We start from the raw sequence: 26037 nt of genomic DNA on the forward strand, positions 1-26037 counted from the left end.
GAAATTCCTTTGATATTTACACCATCTTTGGTGACGTGTCTTCGCTATTTACACCATCGCTGGAGACATTCCTTCGCTATTCACACTACTCCTTAGCTATTCAACACCATTGTTTTCTTTTGACGTTTCTAAGACATCTAAACCACCATTTGTGATATTCCGCCAATATTCACATCACTGTTTGTGACGCCCCTTGGAATAGTCACTCCATGTAAGATCTAGTAGTTTTAAAACGCAAATTCTTCCCTATACCTATTTCTAGAATCAATTGTTTCTCTTCATTTCATTCCCCGACCGCCATAGTTCAACCCTGTAATAAGACGAGTGTGTTACGCACAGCCATATCTTCAGGAGGGTCCTGGAAATCCCACACACTCACCATTACTCAGTCTACTTCCCAGAAGCTGGAAGTGCTGGTCGGATGCCAGAATCAACTTTCTTGTGAGCAGCAGAGTCATATTACAGGGAGATATTTTCGTCCTAGCTCTTACAGTCGACGTATATAAAAAAAAAAATGTAATATTGTCGTTTTTAATTCTTGGTGCGCTATAGAGAAATTACAGTAGTCTTAGCTTTTATTGCTGGTATATATATGAAGGACTGAAAATATTCCCATCCTTCATTATGAAAGAGAAGGAGGACTCTGTCCCAGACGGATGGAACAGAAATGGACAGCTGGAACAGTAAAGTTAGTACACTATCTGGAACACTATACACATGACTAGTCACGGTGTAAGATCAATGCTTTCTACTCCTGTGTATGTGTGCACACAGAAACACACATATACCCAAGCCTATGCCTATATATGTATGTAAATTATCACCTACAAATGATATGTCGACTATGCACACATACAAGACGAATACATTGGTTTGTTACGATCTACCTTGGCTTCATATGTGATATGAAAGTGTCACATATACACCAGGTCTGAGAGACGTCATCCACTTATAGAAATAACACCACATTCACACCAGCATCTTTGTTTTTCTGAGGATCACAATGCTATACAACCCAGATACCACCATTCTGCCAGCACTGTGGTCTAACAGAACCCTGCAAGTGGAACGCGCACGTGTTAGGTCTCCGCGTTTAACGCCAACGATTGAACAATTGCCATTGAAAATTCTCGGATTCCTAATACAAAGAATTAATTAGATGCATTTGACATATTCAAATTGCTTCTCGGGAGTCACTTGGCATCGGTTCCAATCTTGGCCTAATTAAAACTTGATTCAGAGGCTGGAGGAGTCGCCTGTGGCACGCCTTAATGAGGTGGTGTGTGCTGAGAGTGGCTGAAGGAAAAGGCGTAGACGGGTCGTGTGTGTGTGTGTGTGTGTGGGTGTGGGTGTGTGTGTGTGTGTGTGTGTGTGTGTGTGTGGGTGTGTGTGTGTGTGGGTGTGTGTGGGGAGGGTTAGAACACAATGCAGGAGGTGGCGCTTCGAGTCTTCATTGTCCAATGGAAATTAGTTAAAGGGTGTTGGTGTCAAGCTCATGCAAAGGGGGAATGCCACTTGATCAAGAAGAACTCAGACGATCGATCGAATCTGAATTAAACCCAGACAGCCAGCAAGACAGACAGACAGACAGACAGACAGCCAGACAGCCAGCCAGACAGCCAGACAGACAGCAAGACAGACAGACTGACAGACACAGGCGAGGAGTACCAGATGGCGTAAAGCTTAAAGGTGGCTTGTGTTGGAGAGGGCGAATGAAATTATACCATGAGTTTCAGGGAGGAAAGCTTACGCAAAGAAAAAAAAAAAATCCAAAAAAAACATACATTACGCCAAAAAAATCCTTGAAAAATATATTTCACGCAAATAAACACATACATATTTTTCATTCTAGTAAGACTATCTCTCGTAAAGGTCTCGAGTCATTATTCATTCATTTGAGGGGATAAGAAGCCATTAATGATACTCCGAGCTTATAATCACTATGCACACAGTCCTTAAGTCATTAGACGTTAAAAAGATTTCAAGATAATATCGTAGATAATTTTCAGATAAATATTATGACTATAAGTTATATACACGTATATATATATATATATATATATATATATATATATATATATATATATATATATATATATATATATATATATATATATATATATATATATATATATATATATATATATATATATATATATATATATATATATATATATATATCCATAAACAAATTAATTATATATATTTTTTTCTACTACACTTAGAAGCTCTCAGAATTACCATGATGCCATAATGGAACCTTTGGAGATAATACTCATCTGTTTCATGCGCCTGAACACCAAAGTATATCTTTTTTTTTCACAAATAATTTATCGTTGAATATTAGGAAATACAAGAAATTTGGTCATGGAAGTAAGTTTATATGATCAACATACCGATCTATGATCATTAGACATTGAAATATCAAAAAAATGGTTAAATTCTTGCAAGAAAATGAATTTATATATATATATATATATATATATATATATATATATATATATATATATATATATACACGTTCTTTCGTGAAAAAATCGTGAGAAAATTATTCTCTAGTAAGATTTTCATAGTAATGTACATTAGCGCTCGCCTTTCATTAATGGCCTTAAGAGTTTCTGCGAAGTGAGGAGATACCTCTTATTTTCCTAAGAGCAGCCAAAGGTTCTCAGGGCCATGTTGAACACCTTTTACTTCCTTCGGTTGGTGAGGTAATGGATGACGTGAGTACACCCTCTACCAGATTATAATCTACGCACCTTTGACTCAAATTATCTTCAGCACGGGTTGCTATCATTTTTCCGCAAACCGATGTTGCCAACCGATCCGTTCACCTCTGAAGCAAGTTGGTCATATTGTGGTGTGGGCACCTCACCCGACTACGGACGGTGGCAGTTATGCAGTGTCGAGGACAGAGATCTGACATCTAAAAGGCTCAATTAGAGAGGCTTTATAGCACCGAGTTGATGATTGGTTGGTTGGTCTTTTAGGTCAGTGAATTAACGAGGTCATTAGGGCCGACAACGTCAAATTATACCTACCAATATAGAAGGATCTTTTACACCTTCGTCAGGTGTTGATGTTAACTATAAGATGATATAAGACCCATGATTACATTAGATATACCATCGCGGATGTCAGTAATCAATTACACTCCTTTTGATTACAAAGCGTATGGTCATGGTAATTGGATTAAAGTTGTGATAAACTGTCATTTAAATTGAAACGACGTGTCGTTCCATTGTGGATTATACTTATCTTGCCAACGACCCTTTGGGGGCGAAAGGGACGACCCTTGAACACGACAGTATGACTCTTGAGCACGACAATATAACATTGCTATGATGACATGGCTTTTGAACAAAATATCTAAGGGTCAGGTCACAAGGTCAAGACTATGATACCTAAGTGTCGTACAATTGCTCTTATGGATTGTGCTATTGTTTTGAGGTATTGCTATCTCCATGCTCAAGCAGATGCGTACCCAAGGGTCGTATTGTCGTGTTCGAAGGCCATTCCATCGTGCTCAAGGGCTGCAATGGGAACCTAGTGACACAGGATTATGCCTTCATGGTTGAGGGTCACATTGAAGTGTTCTAAGCTTACACCGCCGTGTTCAAGGGCAAGTCATGTCGTGCACAAAGGCTGAACCTTCGTGCTTGAATTCTGAGCCGTCGTGTTCAAGGCCCGCACTGCAATACCCTTAGCCTCATACCATCGTGTTCAGCTGTTCGAACAAAACAGTGCAGAGTCTCTGGGTCTAGTCTGCAGCGGGAAGATATATATATATAGAGAGTTTGAGAGGTCGGCACTCTGCGCCACCAAGAACTCAAGGTCTGAGAAGCTACATGTCGAGATAAGAATGAGGTTGGATTCCTCCACACACGCTACAACAATATTGGCTTCCACGGCCGCTCAACACCATCCCTGGAAAATGTTAGGAATCCAATAACAGGATTTTTTTGGGGGGGAGGTTTGCTGGCGAGCTCCATGCACTGGACGAACGCATGGAGAATATTTCTCAAGCTCTTGTCTTTTCCTTTCCTGGCATCATTACCGGATCATACATGGGAGGGAGGGAAGATTTACGGAACACTGGAGTTATCCCCAGACATAGAATACCTTTACCCTTTATGTTAAATTGTTTGAGATGTTTATCATTACCCATTACCACCATATTCCCTTCCATAGAACTGTTTCATTTCTTGATACAAGTTATATATATGAGTGTTTCACAAGGGAAACAAAGGTAGTAATCTATACTGTTGAGAATAGAAGGACTATATCTTCCTGATCTAAAGGTTAGGAAAGGAAAAGAAGGAAAAATAGAAAACGAAAAGGAAAAAATATATTTCATGTTGAGGAAGAGGTTGAAAATCAATTAATACATGGTTGGTTGGTAAGGCCTTAGGCCTATCAACTACCAAGGGTCATTAAGACCTTTAAACGTCGAACTATAGCCATCAATCGAGCTGTCTTTAAACCACCGTCTTCAAGTGTCAAGGACGAATTATGGACTCCCATGGTGTAGTGGTTAGCGTTCCTGACTGTGACGTATTCACGGGTCGCCCAGGGTCGAAAGCATAGGTTCGATTCCTGGTTACGGCAGTCAGCCCAAAGTCAACCCAGTTAACTATTCACCCAGCCCCAGGGATTGGTCGATGAAATGGGTACCTGGCTCAGCCTAGGATATATATATATATATATATATATATATATATATATATATATATATATATATGTTGTTGATTAGGGCCTCAGCTGTCCGTGCCTTCTCAGCTGACATAGAAAAATATCATGCGTTCTCAGTGCGCATGTGGCCTATGGATCTTCACTGATACTCATAACCTGGACCTTATTCACCATACAAGTTCAAGCCGTTGAACTCTGAACCTTGGGCCATCCAGATCACGAACTGTAAACAAACTGCATCAATATTTACATGGTCCTATGGTATTCTAAGGATTTTCTTTTTTAAGCCACTTTGAATCACATGAAAGACTTACTTTAAAAGAGATGGTTGAAGCCATATAGGTTCAGGGAACCAGTATAAACTCATCATGCTCTTAAAAGCACTAAAAATGGTTGATGTTATCTATCTATCTATCTCTCTCTCTCTCTCTCTCTCTCTCTCTCTCTCTCTCTCTCTCTCTCTCTCTCTCTCTCTCTCTCTCTCTCTCTCTCTCTCTCTCTCTCTCTCTCTCTCTCTCTCTATATATATATATATATATATATGACTCATGATTGATATCAAGTGACGCATGTGTAGATGGTTGATCATCTGACGAGTGCACACATGTTTCTGTTTCAATTCTGTGTCTTGAATTTCCTCCATATGACCATATCTCCTTTAAATCCCACAGCGCTTTTACTCCTAGCAGCTGTGTAGCTACTCTTCTGGAAAATTGAGTACGTTGGTTCGACGCCACGTCATGTTCTACCAGGCTGAACACATGTTGGGGATCTCCAGCATGGTCCAATACCCATGTACTTCACGGTATAGTAGAACGAAGGTATTTGTTCATATCTGTGGCCACCGAGTTGGTGGAAAGATTCTGCAGTGGACAAAACACATTTAGCGAGACCAGTGAGGCAAGTCACCTCTCTTAAGGTAGATTGTGGGTTTAGAAGAGGTTTGAAAGCTTTGAAGGAACTTACATTATGTTGTATACTCATGTGCACAAAGACGACCACAATTACAAAGACACTCACATACATCTACTCAACCAGGGACGTGTCTATACAACACATATGCACACGTAATCTCTTACCAATACATACACACACACACACACACACACACACACACACACACACACACACACACACACACACCTATACTCCCCCACAAATACACACACAAAGACAAATACAGACTAACCCTAACACACAAACACTCGTATAAGGGTTGCGCTGCCTTGCTCAGAAGTCGTGTCGTAGTGCTCAAGGGCCGTACCGTCGTACTTAAGAGCTGTACCGTCGTCCTCAAGGGTCGTACCGTTGTACTCATGGTCGTACCGTCGTACCTAAGGGTCGTACCGTCGTGCTTAAGGGTAACCATCTCTCACCAGATACGTCGTGAGTTAGAGATACTTTGTGTTCTCCAAATATGTTCGTGTCACATAAATACACCCTTCCTATGGGCGGATCCAGTGGCCTCGTAGCACTCCTGAAAATGAACTGTGAGAAGAGACACCTGCTCCCCGAGCATGCCGGAGGGGCCCTGAGCTATGGGGATCATAAGTCTCGCCTACGGGAAACAGGAAATTGGAAAGATTAATGATAATCCCTTCCCATCGTCAAGTATATACACCATCAGTTACCTTGAACTGAATAGAATTATTTTGTGAACTGCGGAAAGTATCTGGTTAAATCATTTGATACAGTGAATAGCAAATTTACATTTTTTTTTGAGGATATATTCCATATCTTTCCAGGCTATGTCTGTCAGTGGTTTTTGTCCCACTTGTCTGTGTCTGTGAACCCTGGATCACTAGACTGTGTCTATCTGCAGTAATTCTATTTCTGTAGGGCTTCTGAGATGCTCTCTGGCTTATCATCTAGTAAACTGGACAACTATATACTCATAGTCTTTGAAAATTCTAAATGTTTTGTTAGGTTTTACCTTTAGAATTACTGTTTGTTTTTTGTATTTAATTTTTATTCCATAGTTTACCCCCTGGCTGCTTCATATACCCTGGTTCAGTCTATTGACAGCACGTCACCCCCTTTATATCACATCATTCAAATTCGTTCTATCCTGTGCACACCTTTCTCCCCTCTTTGCTTGTTTAGGCTCCGATTACACAAGATCCTTCTCCCATTCACTTACATACATGCATAAAACCGAAATGAAAAGAATTTATCACTTACGAATGTTAATCATGATGCGAAATACAATATACAACTGGATGATATATCCTCTGGTTTTCATGAATGGTAATTCATATCAAGCCTTTGGCAGTGGTGGGCCGAGTCAAAGATGCAAACCAAACGCGTCATATATAATTCTCGCCTGTGAGTGTCTTGTAAAAGATATTCAAACGCAGGAGCGAGTTGGACAAGACACACATTATACTGTTGATGTCTCTGCAATACTTTTCAACATAACGGGACGAACTGAAAACAAATTATATTACATTACAAATGGAGTGGATTGCTTTAAGCTGTTTACGTTGTAACGAAAAGGGGGGATCATCAGCCTACATCAACACGCTCCCGTGCACCCGACGCGAGCGTAGTAATCAAAAGCTGGAGGAGACTTCATCATGGAGGCTGTATGAGTTGCTTTTGAACGCTGAGTAAACACAGAGACGGGGGTTCTGGCAGCTCCTAGCGACGCCGAGCGTCGCTTGTGTGAATTTGCATAATTGATGACGCGTCAGGTATCGACGGGAGAACGGAACGCGGACAAAGAACAAATTCATTCCTGGCGTCTCAGAGGAGAAGAATTATCGGAACTTTTTTTTTTTCCCCCTTCACCTCTTTTCTTCTGGTAAGCGTATTCTCGGATATATAAAAGAGTGGGATATTGGTTCACAATTGCGTATATCCAAGGGCGTACAAGACGCTTATATATATATACATTTATATATATATATATATATATATATATATATATATATATATATATATATACATACGTGTTTCCTTCCCCACTGTGTTGGACGCAAAATTTATAAACATTTCTATAGCCAGTCGCTTCATTTCGAGTCTGAATTTCGTGATTAAAGACTTTCTTATTACTCCGGAAGCAATATATATTTCTTCATAGTTTCTACGTGTTCGGATTCTCAGCTAGAATAATTAACATAGTCATTACTCACCAAATGCAATCGCAAATTGCTTTTCCCACCCTCCCAGACCGAAGATAATGTGATGTGGGTATGTTAAGACTCCCTGTGCGATGCCATAACGTTATTCTGAAGCCCGTTATCATGTATGCAAATGAGAATTGGTTCTTAGCGTGGGATTCGGGAAGCGGGTGTGGGAGTGACAGCGCAGAGAGGGAGAGGAGGAGGAGGAGGAGGAGGGGGTGGAAAAAAGATATGTGTGCCGGACTATCGACTGATTCTAGAGTATCAGACACCGACGGAGGCGCTCCGTCTCAGCCTCCAGACTTGCGACTGGGGCCAGGGAATCAGGCATCAACGTGGGGGGGTCTCTCTCTCTCTCTCTCTCTCTCTCTCTCTCTCTCTCTCTCTCTCTCTCTCTCTCTCTCTCTCTCTCTCTCTCTCTCTCTCTCTCTCTGTCGCATCCTCCAGGGAATAAGACCCCCTGACTAGAGAGCTATGTTGCATCGGCCAGGCTTGCGACGAATGATAAGGGATGCAGACGCCAGGACAGGGGCGCAGCCCCCACACTGGCGACTTGACACCAGAGAGAGAGAGAGAGAGAGAGAGAGAGAGAGAGAGAGAGAGAGAGAGAGAGAGAGAGAGAGAGAGAGAGAGAGAGAGAGATGAGGGAGGCTTAGTCACATTCTCCAGGGAATAAGACTCCCCCCCCCTAAATGGCGGAAGGGAAAGGGGAGGGGACTTTCTGTCGCAACCCCCTAATATTGAGGAATGATGCCAGAGACTGATGCCAGGGAACCATTCATCTTGATGAGGCTCTTGCAGCGCACAGGAGGCTGTCCACGTCCACTGAGCGAGACCATTGATCGTATAGTGTAGCGTGGTGAAGGTGTGTGTGTGTGTGTGTGCACGTCTGTGTGGGGAGATCACAGGAAAATTGAGCATTAAATTCTATGCGTCTTCAGTGTGGTAGTTGCATCGTGGGTATGATGGGTTTTGGAATATGATAAGTTGGTGTTTGTATTACATGTAGGGATGGAAGACGTCCCGAGCGTAGAAGGGAGAATGTAGCTCTTGCATGTCTCGGGAGTGGAGTTTAGGGTAGGGTGTGTGTGTGTGTGTCTGGTAGGGTGATGTTCAAAGACTGAGTTGGAAGGGTGTTTTTTTTTTTTCAGTGTTTGTGGCTCATTTTTATTGTATATGCGTTGTGTTAGTGTAAGGGTTTGTAGAGGGAATCCGTGAGTTAAAGCTGGTGAGGTGTGAGATTCAGGGTAAAGCCTTTTACTTCTACAGTAGGGTTGAGGAGGAGTGATTCGGATTGGAGGGTTTGAATGCTGTTGCAAAGAACTGAGTGTCGAACTTGTTGCACTGGGGTTGCAACGGAAGGAATTTTTTGTTTCAGCATTTAGGACTTGGTTGTTTATGGTTGTTAGGTAGTCAGCGATCGTTCTGAGTCCTGTACTTTAATGGTTTGCAGCTGTGATTTGCTATTGAGAAAGTGGAAGACCAGGTAGGTGAGGCGGAGTTTAGAATGGAGCGGGTCGATTGTCCATAGAGGATGCCATAGAATCCTTTACTTGTACACTTGTCACACCATCACACTATTTCTTTCTTCTCCATATATACGTATTGCAGAAAATCACATATATATATACATATCAATTTTCACCATCCTTATTGCCGAAGCTAAGCAGCTCAATTTATGATTTTCTTGATAGTTTTTTCCTAAGATGCTTTGAAAGGATGATAAACAACGTTGTTGCAAAAAACAGTTTATTATCTTGTACGAAAATAGTCATTCCTATCGTGATTTTTGTTCCACTGCTGCAGCTGTGAAGCAGTGAAGTACATATCATACACTTTACACAAACCAATGTTGAATTGCATGGGTTTAATATGGTAATTTCTCTCGTTGTGACAAGACAGGGTTGAAGATGCCCATTGAAAATATAATGAGATATGGCAGAACATATTCCCAAATGAAAATCAATAATCAGAGGTAATATTCCTACCTCGCATTAGATCTAATTCAATGTGAATCTATTTGGAATTTCTTACAAACAATTTCCACAGAAAATATAAGGACTTGAGTATTCGAACTCAACTGAAGGATGGAGTGAGGAAGGTTGAGGAGTCGTACTGTATGAGAGTGCTTCTGTCTGTTCGACAGGATCTCTGTCTGTCTGTCTGTCTGTCTGTGGCTATTGGACATTTCTGTAATATACATCTGCTGTCTATGACTGTAATTTATTGTCTGGCAGGAAAAGAAAGGTTCTTTCTGTGATCTCATGTCTGTCTTTCTGTCTGTCTGTGGATCTGGGACGTTTCTGTGATAAATATCTGTTGTCTGTGGCTGCATTGCATTGTCTGGTGGGAAAAAATGCTTTTTTTTAATTTCTCTTCACAGGTGCCACAGACTGTAGGCTTTCTTGATGTAAGAGAGAGTGATAGATTAGGAATAATAGAAATACGTAAAGGAGAGAGACATAAGCAGAGGAAGACGTGGAGTAAGTGATGGTAGTTGTCAGAGAAGGAGCATCATAGAGGAAGGAAAGATAAAGATGACAAGAAGAAATTATACAAGAAATGAGCTTTGGAGGCGTCCTATGGTGTATTATCATTTTTCGACTCTAAGATTAGACATATCTATCTTTTTTTAAATGATTTCCACGAAGGTGTCTTACTATTTCAAGTTTTAGGCTTCAGAGAAATCTTGGTGATTCGTTTGATGGATCTGGGGGGGAGGGATGCTGCTATGGTGTTTGATTCATGACAAGATATCACCAACAAAGATCATCGTCTGGAAATGGTGTCACCCATTTCACAGTCTCCATAACTCCTGAAGAAGGACGAATCATTTCTTTTCTGGACGTGACGAGAAATGACCAAGGGGATTATACATGTACGTGTTGCAGCGAGTATTTTTCATTCATATTTTTTTTCTCTCGACTATTAGCATCATTGCTAGGAAGGCAGATCGCGGCACTACGGGACTCTTCTAAAAGTGTTCTCATGTGACGATGCATGACATTCTCCGACTAGGGTAAGGGAGTACCTCACCCCCTTTCTCCCTCCTAGGGAAGACCCCATGCGCCAGCACCGTCTGATAACACAAAAGCTTGGGGAAGAGCTTCATCGCTCCTGCAGCAGACATCATCGACCTTGAGACTTGCTCTTCATGGCGCGCTGTAGTTTCTCCATGTTCTCCCGCACGAGGGTGTTGGTCGGGTCCTGGGTTAGGGCAGTCCGGTAGTGTTCCCAAGCCAGGTTGTACCGACCCTGGCGAAGATGAGGAGGAACGTTGTACTTCACACCAGATCATAGTTTTTGGCTTGTATAATGTATATATATATATATATATATATATATATATATATATATATATATATATATATATATATATATATATATATATATATATATATATATATATATATATATATATATATATATATATATATATATATATATATATATATATATATATATATATATATATATATATATATATATAGATATATATACATAACTTTCGATCTGTCTATTTATCTCTAGAAACTGTATATAGCCCACAGCCATATATTGCATTACCTGGGTATGGTAGATGGCTCCGAGGTTCAGATGGGCCCGGGCCAAAGCTGGTTCCATGCGCACCGCCAGCTGGTAGCTCTGGGGGAGAGAGAGAGGGAGAGTGAGAGAGGGAAAGATGTGTCAGAGAGATGCTCAAGTTCAGGGTGTTTCCTACGCTGTATCCTTCGACGAAATCTAGTTGTAAAGACATGGCCCATGTAGATAGATAGAAAGATAGATGGAAAGGTAGAGAGGAAGATAGGTGGATAGATGATAGGTAGATAGATAGGTAGATGTCTAGGGCCAGAGAGAGAGAGAGAGAGAGAGAGAGAGAGAGAGAGAGAGAGAGAGAGAGAGAGAGAGAGAGAGAGAGTTGTCGAAAATTAGCTTGTTTGTTACAGACATCAGCGTGTGACAGAACCATGCCCATTACGTCTAACTTTTCATGCAAACGGTGTGTGTTTGTCTCTGTGTTTGTTATTTTTTTTTTGTGTGTGTTTGTTGAGACAGCTCATGATGAACAAAGTTGGACATCAAAGTTGAGCTTTATTAATCATATTCGCAACACATAAACTGGCATGAATTCAGAGGGAGGTTTTGCATCTCCTTTCGTCGAAGGTTTGAAGTGAATATGAAGACATGAATTTATCTTAGGATTGCCCTCTGATGCTTAAGGCAAGATAATGGGTCACTGCAAATCCCCAGTGCCTGTTTATATATATATATATATATATATATATATATATATATATATATATATATATATATATATATATATATATATATATATATATATATATATATCACCACTTTAATTATGACTCCAGTCCTACTTACAAAATCAAGTGAATCATATATCATTAAGTGAATGAATCATATCATCTCTTCCAGCACCTGTAGTGTACATCAGTACACTCTATAGCAGTACACTGTACAGTAATACCTTATTATACACATTCTACCCGTCGAAACACGGGCAAAAACCAGAACCCATCTGTGGAAATTTATCTAAACCCTTATCCCGCGGTTTTTGTACCATATTCTTCACCTTATCTTTTATCTCTGGTATCAGTAGGGATACCTACCACCACCGCGGCGTCCAGGAGACTAAGGGTGTGTAGGATATCAGCGTGGTGGGCGTGAAGGAGAGCACACAGATCCTGTGGCTGAACGCATGTCCTTGCAGCCTCTGTTGCTGCTTCAAGAGCCTCCTCAGAGCGGTTGGTGGCGGAGAAGAGAAGCGACAGGTGGTACAGGGCTTCGTGGTGCTTCGGCGCCTCCTTCAGCACCTCCTGTAGGAGGTTCTCGCTCGCTAAGTACTGCTTCTGTTGTAGCCGAACTTGCGCCTGGTATGAGATCAAAGAAGCCTTAACGAAACATCTGGTCATAGGTTCAAGGACTCTGAAAAATTCCCCCCTCATGTCACAGTAAAGTGACTATGTCATGTTACAGCAGGCCTCATGTCATCATGGTACAGTGGAACTCCTGTCGCAGTATAGAAAACTACAGGCCATGTCAAAATAGAGCAAGTGTTTTCCACTCTTCCATAACCAATAGATTACTAACTTGTCTGAGGTAATTATGATCTTCTAACGGTACTAGATGAATTCACAAGCACGTCTGATAACACTCGTTGAATTCTTGTTTGTCAACAAGTTGTGTTTTGGATTTGATTTAAGGGAGACAAAGGGAACTATAGCACAGTTGGGTCACAGAGAAAATTACTCATTTTTTTTTTTGCTTCTACTTCATATAGTTCACTTGTCTTTGACACATAGGGTATCATATATGTTCATTTTCATCCACTTGCTCATCTAGATCCTACTAGAAATATGCTATTACTACGATGCAGCACTAACTCTCTCATACTAACTAGCTAATACACGTAAGATGTACTATCCACCCGCTCACACTATCTATGTGAGCGCAACCTCTCACTAACACACTCAAAATGTAGCATCCGCCCTCTCACAATATCTATGTGAGCGCCGACCCTCACAAACACTCGTTTAGATGCTGTATCTAAGTATCATCATTAAGCATTATTATCCCACTTGGTCTTAGGACTCTCTGGAGCGTATGCGGATACTCACCATATGTATCCGGGCGGTGATGTGTCCAGGTTGATGAACTGTGACACGGGTCAGGAGGGTGTTGGCCTGGTCCAGCTGGCCCATCAGGATACATAAGCGGGCCAGGGCGGTGGCTGTGTCCGGGTCCCAGGTGCGGGCCAAGGCTCTGTGGACACATGGATACGTGGTGAACTTCTCCACCACGATGGCACGACCCTTGAGTACGACGGTACGACGCTTGAGCACGATGGTACGACCCTTGAACACAGTAGGACCCGTCGTGATCGCAACTCTATACAGCCGGGTTCGAGGCCACGCCATCATAACCTTAGGGTCACACCGTTGCACTGAAGAGTCGTGTCGTCGTGTTCAAGGGTCGTACCGTCATGTTTGAGGGTCGTACCGTCATGGTCAAGGGTCGTATCGTCGTGATGATGGATCGCGTATCGTCGTACTCATGGGTCTTACCCTCGTGCTCAAATGTTCAAAAATTTCTCAGAAGTCTTCGGCCTATCGAAGTAGGAATATCGTCGAATAGACCACACAACTTATCAGTGACACCTAATGATCTTCTAACTTTGATTAAGAAAAATAATCTTTGTAATCAATTTAGGTCACATTTAATGTTAATAGATACGGTGGATTACTCTCATTACGACTGCTCATCCACTGAAGCCTTTGCCTCAGTCAGGGAAGTGAAAGGTTATACAAATGAGCCTCATTTCTTTGTATGGTTCATTTTGGCAATAATGATTTCATGAATCAACACTCTGTTTGCTTTCTGATGCTCTCATATTTCTTTCTTTTTTCTTTCGTATTTCATTCGATGCTCTTTTGGGCGTGGTCCACCTCATGCCTATGGGAATTAAGCGGATCGAGATTGACAGGCAAAATAGATGAGAGTGTGTTTATTTTGAAGAGGGTAGCAAGTTCTATGGAAAATCCTCAGCTGACATAATTCTCTATGGATTATTCATAAAAGCTGAGGGGTTCAGATTAACTTAAATGATAAGTATGATGGGTTAGAATACCCTTGGTACTAGTAGGACCATTATAGTGGCTTTATGAAGGTAATTACTAAGATTGCATTTCGTTGTAGTCTCCCCTTCCAGGAGGGAAGGTTCTGTAATTAGAGAACGGAAGCTGAAAACGAAAGTAAACACCAAAAATTTACGAAACAGCTTTTTTTTCCCCCGTTTTCTAAGAGAGATATTCTTGAGAAAAAGTATCACAGGGAAAGATTATAGTGTCAGTCTCTTTACGCTAATCTGTGAGAGATGAATTTACCTCATACCTCTATATTATGGTACAAAGATTGCTATCACCTCATGAATAAATTAGAAGGGAAGATTAGATGTGTTGTGACCTAGCTATACTTCAGCTGCGTAGTTCAAATATAGAATAAGTTCCAGTAGGTAGATTTTCAATGAGTTAAAGCATGCAGTAGGCATCCTTATATGCAGATCAGAATCCATAATGCATGACCAGTGATGATCTCATGCGTCGAAAGGAATAGATGTCGTCCAAGAAAATATCTCGTCCCTAAAGTGGGATAAAAAAAAAAAGGAGAGATGGATATGTAGCCATACCTGGTGTAGAGTTCGTGGGCTTCTACGTGGGAGTCACGGGCGTTCATAAGGGCCGCGTAGCTCGTAAGGGCACGTGTGTGGGTGGAGTCAAGGCTAAGGGCGGCTTCATAGTACCTGGCTGCGGCTTCAGATCGACCTGGAGAAGGCGAGGGAGGAGGGAAGTCCGCTATTATCTTCTTGCACTCGAATAAACACGACTCACTGCCAGGAGCCATCTTGCTCTCTCTCACCACTCGGTAATCATCGTCTCTCTTACCAATCTTTCTCAGCTTTGATAAACTTTCTTGTTGAAAAGTTCTACTCTAGTTACTACTACTACTACTACCAATACCACAGCTACTACTACTACTACTACTACTACTACTACTACTATACTACTACTACTACTACCACTACTACTACTACTACTACTACTACTACTACTACTACTACTACTACTACTACTACTACTACTACTACTACTACTACAACCACTACTACTACTACCACTACTACTACTACTACCCTACTGTTGTTACTGCTACTATCTCTATAAATAAGTCCCAGTCTGAGAATTTAGATTTATCCTACCATGATATTTTTTTATACCTTGACTGTCCTTTGGAAATATATGTATAAGAATTTTACATAACACAATGTTGGTACTTATTCAGTAAAATCATTATCTTAAAGTCATGAATTTCATCCATAACCTTTTTCCCTTTCAGTTTATCTTTGACCTATTCTGCCTCTTCTTTACAGGAAAAAAGGGGACTAGACAGCACCTCTGAGAAGGCATCTGAAAGGTCTGAGCTACTCCTTCGAAAAGGCATAGATGACAATGGGTAACGACTTACCTCATACAGTGGAGAGGATGTTCTGTATTTGATTGGTGTTAAAGCACCTTGTCCAATAGCCTAAAGTGTCATTATAGGTTCCTGGATTGCATTATGCAATCGGTAAGTGATCGGCAATTATCGGGTCATCGCCAAGGATCGGGTTGTCTATAGTCTATCTATTTACATATCTGTTGTCTATCTCTCATTCTATCTTTCTTTTTATCTATCTATCTCTCATTCTATCTTTCTCTTTATCTATCTATCTATCACTATATCTGTTTTCCTGTATTCATCTATCTATCTAACATCATGTGAACTTTTTATGTTCTATAGACTTTTACGTTACTTCAATATATCTGCTCACCTCATCCTTACATATATAGTATACTACTGGGGCCTATGTCCCGATATACCCAAAGTTCTTCTCTCGATATACCTCGTTAATTCTTTCCCCGCTGAAGCCTTGAATTCTTCCGTGATATACTTTCTGTTCTGATATACGCTATACTTCTTTGGAGATGACCTTTTCACATACTCTTTGAGTTTCCTTCGGCATCTCACATATCCCTGAGTATGCTTCCTAAATTCACCCCTGAAATAATTCTAATTTCCAGCCTTTGGTATATAGATCTTGGGTCAGCTCCTAGGATCATTTTTGAGTATATCCCGAATATACCTCAAGTCTTCATATGTAGGTATATATCTTGACTACATCTCGCAAAGTTAGTTTCTTAAGAGCTGACTCATGGATATACAAAGCTCATTCCCCGAGAAATCTCCTCACCTCATCCCTCTTTGACTCCAGGCTCAGCTCACTTACAGGGTTGGCTACAACCTCGTCTCACCCCTAAGCATTAACCCCCAGAGTCTGGCCAGCTTACAGGAGAAGAGATAGAACAATAATGAGAGTAGGTGACAGGTAGAGAAATCCTTGACAGACGGACCTAGCTTGTGGAGGAAAGCTGCGTAGTCGGCCAAGACGGTCGGGTTTGTAGGTTGTGCCACTGACAGATTCAAGAAGACGTCTTCAGCCTCCTTGGTTCGACCCTCCTGAAGGTGGAGGTCGGCCAGGAGCCTCCCCGTGCCAGCGGCTTCCTCCTCCTCCGGAACGAAGACCGATTCTAAGAGGGTAACTGCTTGCTGGATGCGCCCCTGCTGTCTGAGAGGGCAAATAGTTGTTACTATTCCACTCCTGCAAGGGTCATACATGCTACTGTACCCCTGTAGGGGTCATACATGCCACTGTACCCCTGTAAGGGCCATACAATGCCACTGTACCCCTGTAAGGGCCATACAATGCCACTGTACCCCTGTAAGGGCAATCTATGCTATTCTACCCCTGCAAGATCTATACATGCTCTTCCACCCCTGCAAGGCCCATACACGTTGTTCTACCACTCTGTACATACCGTTCTACCCATGGAAGGGCCATACATGCTGTTCTACCACTACAAAAGGTTTATACATACAGTTCTACCCTTTACAAAGGCCATCCATATTGTACATAAGAACGTGCTTGGTCTTGGCATTATCTTGAACGCCTGAAGGTTGAAGAGTCTCTTTTCGACTGATGGTCATAACTTGACACTGATGGTTTTAACATGACCCCAGGCAGTCTATGGGCTTAAAGCCCCCCCAACCAACCAGGAATCTACTCCAGCTTTTACACACGAGTGGAGGTGGTTTCTGAAGCCCAGAAGCCAAACAATATGACACACAAAAAATCATAATTTCATCAAGGCATCGACGAAAACAATTCATGATTTTGGTGACTGCAATTTAAAATATTGGATTTGAGTGGCACGGCAGAATATGAGAATTTGGATCGCTTGATTATTTTAACAATATTCATCAAAGTATGACGACATGTGAGGGAGGGGGGGGGAACTAATTTCTGACTCTAGGTAATTGGGTTTTGATGGTTCAATTAGCTGAGTGCTATGATCAGCTGCTGTTTGATATCGACACACCTACGGCTGCAGAAATGTAACAAAAATTCATTTAAAGTTCCTACTGGTATGAATATCCACTATGACGTCAATATATATTGTATATCCACCGATTATATAAGTTCTGCCGGCTGATTCTCATAATACAACGAAGGATAAATGGAGGTTGAACATTTCTAATGCCATCTCTGATAATTACCTTTAAGTAGGAAGTGTAATTCTAGCGTATGGTGACAATATAGACAACTGTTCATCCTGCTGTGTGACAGTTTGTGAGCCATCATCACCCCAGTCTTTACCAGAGGTAACCTTTATCGCTCGTAGGCCTCGAAACGCTAACCAAATCAGCCAAAGATAACCGACTGCAGCAGACGCTGGCATCATGCAGCGCCAGAGAGAAGGTAGCTAGGGTAAGAAATAAGACACTGAAGGTGGTGGGAAAAGGCAGGCGACTTACCTCCAGAGCATGGCAAGGTTACGTGCAGCGTGTGGGTGTTTCGGGTGCTTTCTGAGGGCCACGGTGAAGTGCCACTCGGCCTGGTGCACCTGGTGCTTCTGCAGGAGGAGAGTGCCCAGGTTATTGTGGGCACTTGGGTAGCTCCACCACAGCCTGGCGACAGACAACGCCAGAGTTACTCAAAGGCAAGGAATGTGTATTCTCGATTTCCTTTTGATTTCACCAACTTATTTATAATGAATTGATTCCATGTCGTCCTCTTCTTCTTCTCCTCCTCCTCCTTTTTATTATTATTATCATTATCGTAATTGTTATTATCATTATCATTCTTATCACTATCATAATCTTCGAAGTCATAGTTTTTAAGACCATTAAATATCTTAGGCATTTTTGTCTCTTCTTAATATACGAACAGCTTTTTAGTACATGTACACTTATGTCATATCATTTAAAAGACAAATGAGACGTGTTCCAATCACCACTGGCTTCGCTGTAGAAAAATAAAGATGAAAGCGTAATAACTCCTGAACAGCCTAGGAAATATAAATCCGACTCTATAATACTCGTCTGACTCAATTTGATTTTTATAGAATTTAGTGGTTGAATATCTATGAAGTCAGATGGCATTTAATAATGCGTGTGTGTGTGTGTGTGTGTGTGTGTGTGTGTGTGTGTGTGTGTGTGTGTGTCCAATCTCGTTTTGGTTCATTTTTCTGTCCTCTGTCTGTTTTATCTGTCAGTGTCCATGTCTTTCCCTCCTGTCTCTATTAGGAAGCCTCTCCTGTACAACCAAAAATGTGCGAGGGAACATGACGCAATTTGATGTATTCTATCAAATATTTCACCTTTACCTTTGTAACACATGGGCGATTGGACCTCAGACACCAGATTTCCAGGTCTCATTTCTCTAGATTCTAGAAACCACTTGAGATCATTTGAGACCAGACTAGACCCGCAAAGAGTATCAAAAAGGGCCTGACTTCCTACCAAATCTTTTCACACTGTGTCTATGAATCTTGGAGAAACACTTCTGGTTTTTGTAGGAAAATTGCTATTAATGCTCCTAATATTTCCGTTCATGAAAATTAGACTTCCTCTTTTGATATATGGGATTAAAGTCCTGCAAACTGGACATATATTTATTGCACAGACAGACAGACAGACAGACATACACACACACTCACACACACACACACACACACACACACACACACACACACACACACATATATATATATATATATATATATATATATATATATATATATATATATATATATATATATATATATATATATATATATATATATATATATATATATATATATATATATATACACGCTTTTACGTGTATGTACTTTGATATGTGGTTGCATATAAATATGACCAAGATATGCTTTTTCAAAAGTCTTAGTTTTATCTCGATGAAGTTTGACTTACGCGTCAGAGTAGCGAAGATGTGGCGATATGATCAAAGCTCTTGGGGTCTTATCTTGCCTCCTGAGATTGCCACCCAGCTCAGGGGGACTGCAAGAAAATTATCCCCTCTTTTATTTCTCTCTCTCTCTCTCTCTCTCTCTCTCTCTCTCTCTCTCTCTCTCTCTCTCTCTCTCTCTCTCTCTCTCTCTCTCTACTTTCCTCCCCCCGTCAGCCATGCCTCAGGGGGCAAATTCTCGTCGTAAAGTATTCGTAAGGAGGTATAATTTCTTTCTCCCTCTCTTACGTGCAGGAAAATATACTCTCTCTCTCTCTCTCTCTCTCTCTCTCTCTCTCTCTCTCTCTCTCTCTCTCTCTCTCTTGATCTGTCGTCCTCCTGTCTGTCCGTCGGTCGGTCCGTCTCTGTCTCCCACACACCGACCGCAGACTACCGTCCTTCTCTTAAAACTCATTTCCCAGAAGCACCTCACTTCCTTGAGACCTTCTGAAAGGGAAAATTGTTCTGTTTATCCATCTTCTCGGAAATTGATTTTCCCTGAGTACAACGTATGGCATCTCATCAAGTGATCAACCTGAGTAACATTAGTAATAACTGAGAGATGATGGCTGAAGTGGCATTTGATTCTGAAGTATGCACTCTGAATTTCAGGTCACCGCATTGGTTTTCCATTATTTGGTTCCTGTTGGTCGCCTTATTGCTGTTGGTCGCTTCATTTCTGTTGGTCTCTGTTGTTGGCCTCCATGCTGCTGGTGTCCTCACTTCCGTTGGTCGCCTCATTCTGTTGGCAGCCTCACTTCTGTTGGTCGCCTCATTCTTAAGATCATTTCACTTTAAGAAAAACCTTTTGGACTCGAATGTCTGTGAGAAAGCACTTTTACCCTCCAGACGTGGATAAGCTCCCATTACCTCTTCATCATCTTTCAGAGGGAAACACAAAGGCATCTAACATTCTACGACGTCGTATGATCGTAACGTTTAGAATCTACGTGACAGGAAGTAGGCATGACGTACCTCACGGCCTCCCTGTAGTGGGTGATGGCCAAGTCTGTATTGTAGGATTCCCTTTGGAGGTTTGCAAAATTGTAGTGCATCTTGGCATTGTGGGGCAGCGTTCGCAGCCCAGATCTGTTGGACCACAGCAAAGAAATGTTACCACTTCTAATATATTCATACATACATATGTATATAAACTTGACATTGAATGGGCAGAATCCTCGAAAGGTTGATAATCAAACTCATTAAAGTTATGCAAAAATGATTAATCTGAGCAGAACCGTATCTTAAAAAGAGGAAAGTTACAGAAAGAAAGATGAGAAAAGGAAGATGATTCTAAAACTTCATCAAACACAGAGAGAATGAGGCATCATAACGGTCTATCCTCGTGTTGAGTATGTCTACACGAAACTGTGGGATGCAGCAGCCTGGCACGTACCACGCATCCAAGCCACAGTAGCTGGAACACACAGACACATCTTACGAGACCAGCTGTCGAAATAACACATGTAGAATAGTAAAAGCGAAGCAACAAGCCATTAAATGGAAAGGAATGATTGAAGAGAGGTAATAGCAGGAGAGTTAGTGTCCGAGAGTTCACTTTTGCGAGCGATCCGCTACATGCGGCTGGCCGCTGCTTCCCACATTATCCGAGTGGAGACCAAGTACACGAGGATTGGCCGTTATGTTACCCCCTCTTCTCTTTCCAGGGGCACTCACGTGAACAGCGCCTCACGGGATCTCCAGTCGAGGTTCCTCTTCGCAGTCCTGAGGCAAAAGGCGAGGAGGAGAGCCAGGAGGAGGTTTCTGACGCGTCTTGTGGACAGAAGGCGCGCCACACGCACCGTCCCCACGCCTACGACTGTGCACCACCCTAGGCTGAGGGCGTAGGGAACCCTGATTACCCTCATGAGTACGACACGACGACCCCTCACTAGCACGACGCTACGACCCTTGGGTGCGACGTTCTGATCCTTGGGTACGACTGTGCGATCCTTGAGCACGATAGTACGAACACCCCAGCACGACTTTACGACCGTTGCCCGTAGGTCATGCGTTCAAAAGTCGTAGCGTCGTGAGCAAGGGTCATACTCTCGTGAACAAGGGTCGTATCGTCGTGGGCAAGGGTCGTAGCGTGGCGAGCAAGCGTCGTATCGATGTATCATTGTTTTGGTCAGCACATTCAACACTGCATGTGTTGCTAAACCATACCACAGTCTTGTTTTTATTGTGTGATTCAGTCAATATCTCTTTATAGAACCTGCAATACAACGCGTTACTTCTTGTGCAACACAGGTAATACAACTGAATTATTTCTCAACACGTTCACTGTCTCTGGTCCCCAAGCAACACATGCAACAAATCTGTTTACTTTTGCAACACTTCAAAAGCTTCGGTATATATAGATGTCCATTCTCACCTTGGTATGTAGAGAAGTCGTTCGGCCACCACAAACCCCACCCTGAAGAGGAGATTCGAAGCCGGGACGAAGGGGAAACACAGCACCAATAATGACCACACAACCACACGACGCTCCGTCGTCTGCTCTCACAAAGTGAGGATAGGGAAAGGTAAATGAGAGTTCGATCTTGGGAGCTGGAAGTCCTATCAATGTGTATCATCTTTGCAAGGTCATGCATTTGATGATACCATCTTAGTAATGGTAATCAAACGTCTAACCTCTTCCTTTTCACACCAATGATCATTAATGTCCATAATTATTATGAGGAATATGAGGGAACATCACACATACCGTACACCTGAAGTGACAGAGGAAGAGGAACAGTAAAGCGCTATAGAGAGCTAACGACGCTAAGTTCCTGACGTCGCAGAGCGACGTCACGAGCGGAACCGACCCGAGCTGCCAGTCGTAGGACAGCGACGCAGGACACAGCAGGAGCCACGCGTTCTGCGCAGGCAGGTAGGAAAACGTCAGAAACCTGCAGGAGGGGTAGGTAGAGAACGCCACACGTTATCAACCATTAGAAAACATTCTCCGGGTTATGCATATTTAGCGGAATTAAAGAGCGGCAAAAAATTATCCTTGCATGAAGTTTAGCGCAAGTCTGGGGCAAAATTAGTATGCAAAGTTGATAATGGTCTCCAAACTTTCCCCTCGGTGAAGCCCAGACCTCGGCGAGTAAAATGCACGAGGTTATCTTACCTAGTGAGGGGGGAAAACAAGTGGTTATCTTGAATGGTGAAGGGGGATAAAAATCGCTTGGTTATCTTACCTAGGAAGGAGGGTGTGGGAGGAAGGGCTATCTTGAATGTATGGGAAATAAAACGCTTGGTTATCTTACTCGGTGATTCAAAGAAATGGAGTTATCTTATCTGGTGAGGAAAACACGTGGTTATCTTAACAAGGGCTTTCTTACTTAGTGATGAAGAAATACATGTAGTTATCTTAACAAGGGCTTTCTTACTAAGTGATGTAGAAATACTAAGGTTATCTTACTTGATTATAACAAACATGAATGTTATCTTCCCAGACGAGAGGTTATCTTACTGGAGAAACAGAAGTTCAAGTGATCTTACCTGGTTCGTGGAAATAGCAAGGTTATCACACCCAATGACGTCAAGAGACCTGTGTCATCTTACCTGGTGAGTGTGCTGTTGGTGAAGGAGGCTGGGTTATCTTGGTCGGAGAAGACAGGAGAAGACCTCATCATCAGAAGCCGGAGCAGCACCACGAACAATCCCTGGACAGATGTTACAAGCGTTACCGGAGGTCACACTCTGTCGAGGGAGGCCAAGTCCCCAGACAGGGACACCCCTAGAAGGCTCATTAGGCATGTCAGTGAAGGCCATGCCCGGGACATGGACATCCTTGACAGACTCTTTAGGCCTGTCAATGAGGATCATGTCCCTGGACATATGGTCACAGCTGTGTTACTTTTCCCTCAAACCTATAAGCTGATAACTCATGTATTTACCAACCAAAAGACATGTTCATATCAAACCATCTAAAAGGAAATTAACAATTAATTCTATCCTCATCTATTGCTTTACGTATATGATCTATACAAACTGGCTGTATCATATACGTATCACAAGTGGAAAACAGAGAGACAGAGAGAAAAAAAAGAAGAATTTCCTGCTCACCAAACAGATGACCTTGCCTGTCCTGCGCATCAAAGGGATCATGGCGCATATGTCCTGTTTTCCCGTGAGACATCTGGCAGGAAGAAGAGAATATGACCCTTAGAGCTTAGTGTAGTTAGGCGAGTATAGGAATATAAATCATGGCAAGGACTCTACATTGATTTGCATATTTTGCCACTGAGATTTTTGTCTAGAACATGCAATTAAATATTTATGATTTTTCCTCGCATTTTAATCTTAACTGATGGAAGCATTAGAAATGCGTTTGATTGAAAGTTAAGTAGAATGGTAAGGTCATGGAGAATGTACAAGAGACGAGTGTCTGGTCCAGTTCAATATATATATATATATATATATATATATATATATATATATATATATATATATATATATATATATATATATATATATATATATATATATATATATATATATATATATATATATATATATCAGTACACTAGAAGTCTACGTACAAGGAGACGAAATTGACCACAGAACATGATTCAGTGAGGGAAATGATTCGGTTTACTTCAGGTGGATATGCTAGAGGGTAAGACTGGGTGTCAGAGGAACACAAGCATTTTACGACAGTAAGTGGAGACTTTGGTGTCACATTCCGACTCAACACCAAAAGAAAAGTGGACCAGAGTTACTTTTGTAAGTGTGGAAGTCCGCGTTTTACCCACAATACACTGGGCATAATGGGTTGAAAGTGTGTGAGTGACTTCAGAGGCTTCAAATCTACCTGGGCTAGGGAAGAGAGAGAGAGAGAGAGAGAGAGAGAGAGAGAGAGAGAGAGAGAGAGAGAGAGAGAGAGAGAGAGAGAGAGAGAGAGAGAGAGAGAGAGAGAGAGAGAGAGAGAGAGAGAGAGAGAGAGAGAGAGAGAGAGAGAGAGAGAGAGAGAGAGAGAGAGAGAGAGAGAGAGAGAGAGAGAGAGAGAGAGAGCTCACCTGGTAACTGTGGGAGCATTCAATATGAGGTCCCATGCCACACACACTCCCACGACGGTGATGGCGTGTTCCTTACACAACACGCCAACACACGCCCAGAGTCCAGACCAGCACACCCACAGCCTCTCATTGCTAATACTCGAGGCTCGCAGAGACCTGTGGGATGACAGAGATTGATCACACAGAGTCAGAAATGGAAGGATATTACATAGAGTCTGCACTGTGCTGGATACATTTGATACTCTGTTATGGAATCACTGGTAGATGGAGAGATTGCTATAAAGGTAAGTATATATATATATATATATATATATATATATATATATATATATATATATATATATATATATATATATATATATATATATATATATATATATATATATATATAAATATATATATATATTGCGAGATACAAAAATAGATAGATAGACAGATACATAGATGAATTCACCATTTCTGAAGTGTGTATCGTAGCTTTCTGCAATTTATCTATAGATAACAGCAGATAAGTCTATGTAACAGGAACGAATGTAATTGCTCATTTGTGGACTTTTACCTAACACACCTTATTATAAATCTCCATGTTTGATTAAGTTCATAATGAAGTGATTACTTCCAGTGTTAATGATTAATTAACATTCACGATGAATGCTGATTGGATTTTATTCAGTTACACTTATTGAATAATATTCTGATCATCATAGATTAATATTTGGTTAATCACACAGAATCTCGTGGTTTATCACATCACTTAAAACGTGGATGGCATTTGTCCGTATGATGAGTTGATCATTTATATGAAACCACTTCTACAATTCATATATATATATATATATATATATATATATATATATATATATATATATATATATATATATATATATATATATATATATATATATATATATATATATATATATATATATATATATATATATATATATATATATATATATATATATATATATATATATATATATATATATATATATATATATATATATATATATATATATATATATATATATACATGCAATGTACCCCCACCTCCATGAAATAAGTACTAGCCAAGTGTACTTACCTTGGATGGGAAAAAGACACACTTAAGCAGCCTTACCTGTCGTAGCCTGTGAAGGCAATGATAAAAGCACCAGCAGCAAGGAGATCAGCTCTGCCCACCACTCCTGTTACCTGGGGAAAGATGCAGCGGTGCACGCATCATTACTGCATGTGTATCATTGGGAAAGACACAGCAAATGGACACGTTATTTCTGTTTTCCATCGCTGGACATGTTTT

General features: G+C 41.3%; 1 protein-coding gene across 1 annotated transcript in view; it reads right to left on the minus strand.

The window, feature by feature from the left end:
- Nucleotides 1-9558: 9558 nt before the first annotated feature.
- LOC139760128 (protein O-mannosyl-transferase TMTC1-like) overlaps nucleotides 9559-26037 on the minus strand; it is a 31839-nt gene continuing 15360 nt past the window's right edge. The window contains exons 4-18 of the mRNA XM_071683012.1: nucleotides 25858-25931; nucleotides 24738-24893; nucleotides 23785-23857; nucleotides 23281-23381; nucleotides 22433-22619; nucleotides 22100-22221; nucleotides 21400-21558; nucleotides 20698-20811; nucleotides 18249-18401; nucleotides 16787-17001; nucleotides 15025-15160; nucleotides 13457-13601; nucleotides 12449-12709; nucleotides 11385-11462; nucleotides 9559-11072 (exon numbers count right to left, since the gene is read on the minus strand). Coding sequence (XP_071539113.1) covers nucleotides 10947-11072; nucleotides 11385-11462; nucleotides 12449-12709; nucleotides 13457-13601; nucleotides 15025-15160; nucleotides 16787-17001; nucleotides 18249-18401; nucleotides 20698-20811; nucleotides 21400-21558; nucleotides 22100-22221; nucleotides 22433-22619; nucleotides 23281-23381; nucleotides 23785-23857; nucleotides 24738-24893; nucleotides 25858-25931 — 2100 coding nt within the window. The 3' untranslated portion in view covers nucleotides 9559-10946. The remainder of the gene's footprint in view (nucleotides 11073-11384; nucleotides 11463-12448; nucleotides 12710-13456; nucleotides 13602-15024; nucleotides 15161-16786; nucleotides 17002-18248; nucleotides 18402-20697; nucleotides 20812-21399; nucleotides 21559-22099; nucleotides 22222-22432; nucleotides 22620-23280; nucleotides 23382-23784; nucleotides 23858-24737; nucleotides 24894-25857; nucleotides 25932-26037) is intronic.

This window comes from Panulirus ornatus, chromosome 35, assembly GCF_036320965.1.
Source record: "Panulirus ornatus isolate Po-2019 chromosome 35, ASM3632096v1, whole genome shotgun sequence".
Classification (NCBI taxonomy): Eukaryota; Metazoa; Arthropoda; class Malacostraca; order Decapoda; family Palinuridae; genus Panulirus; species Panulirus ornatus.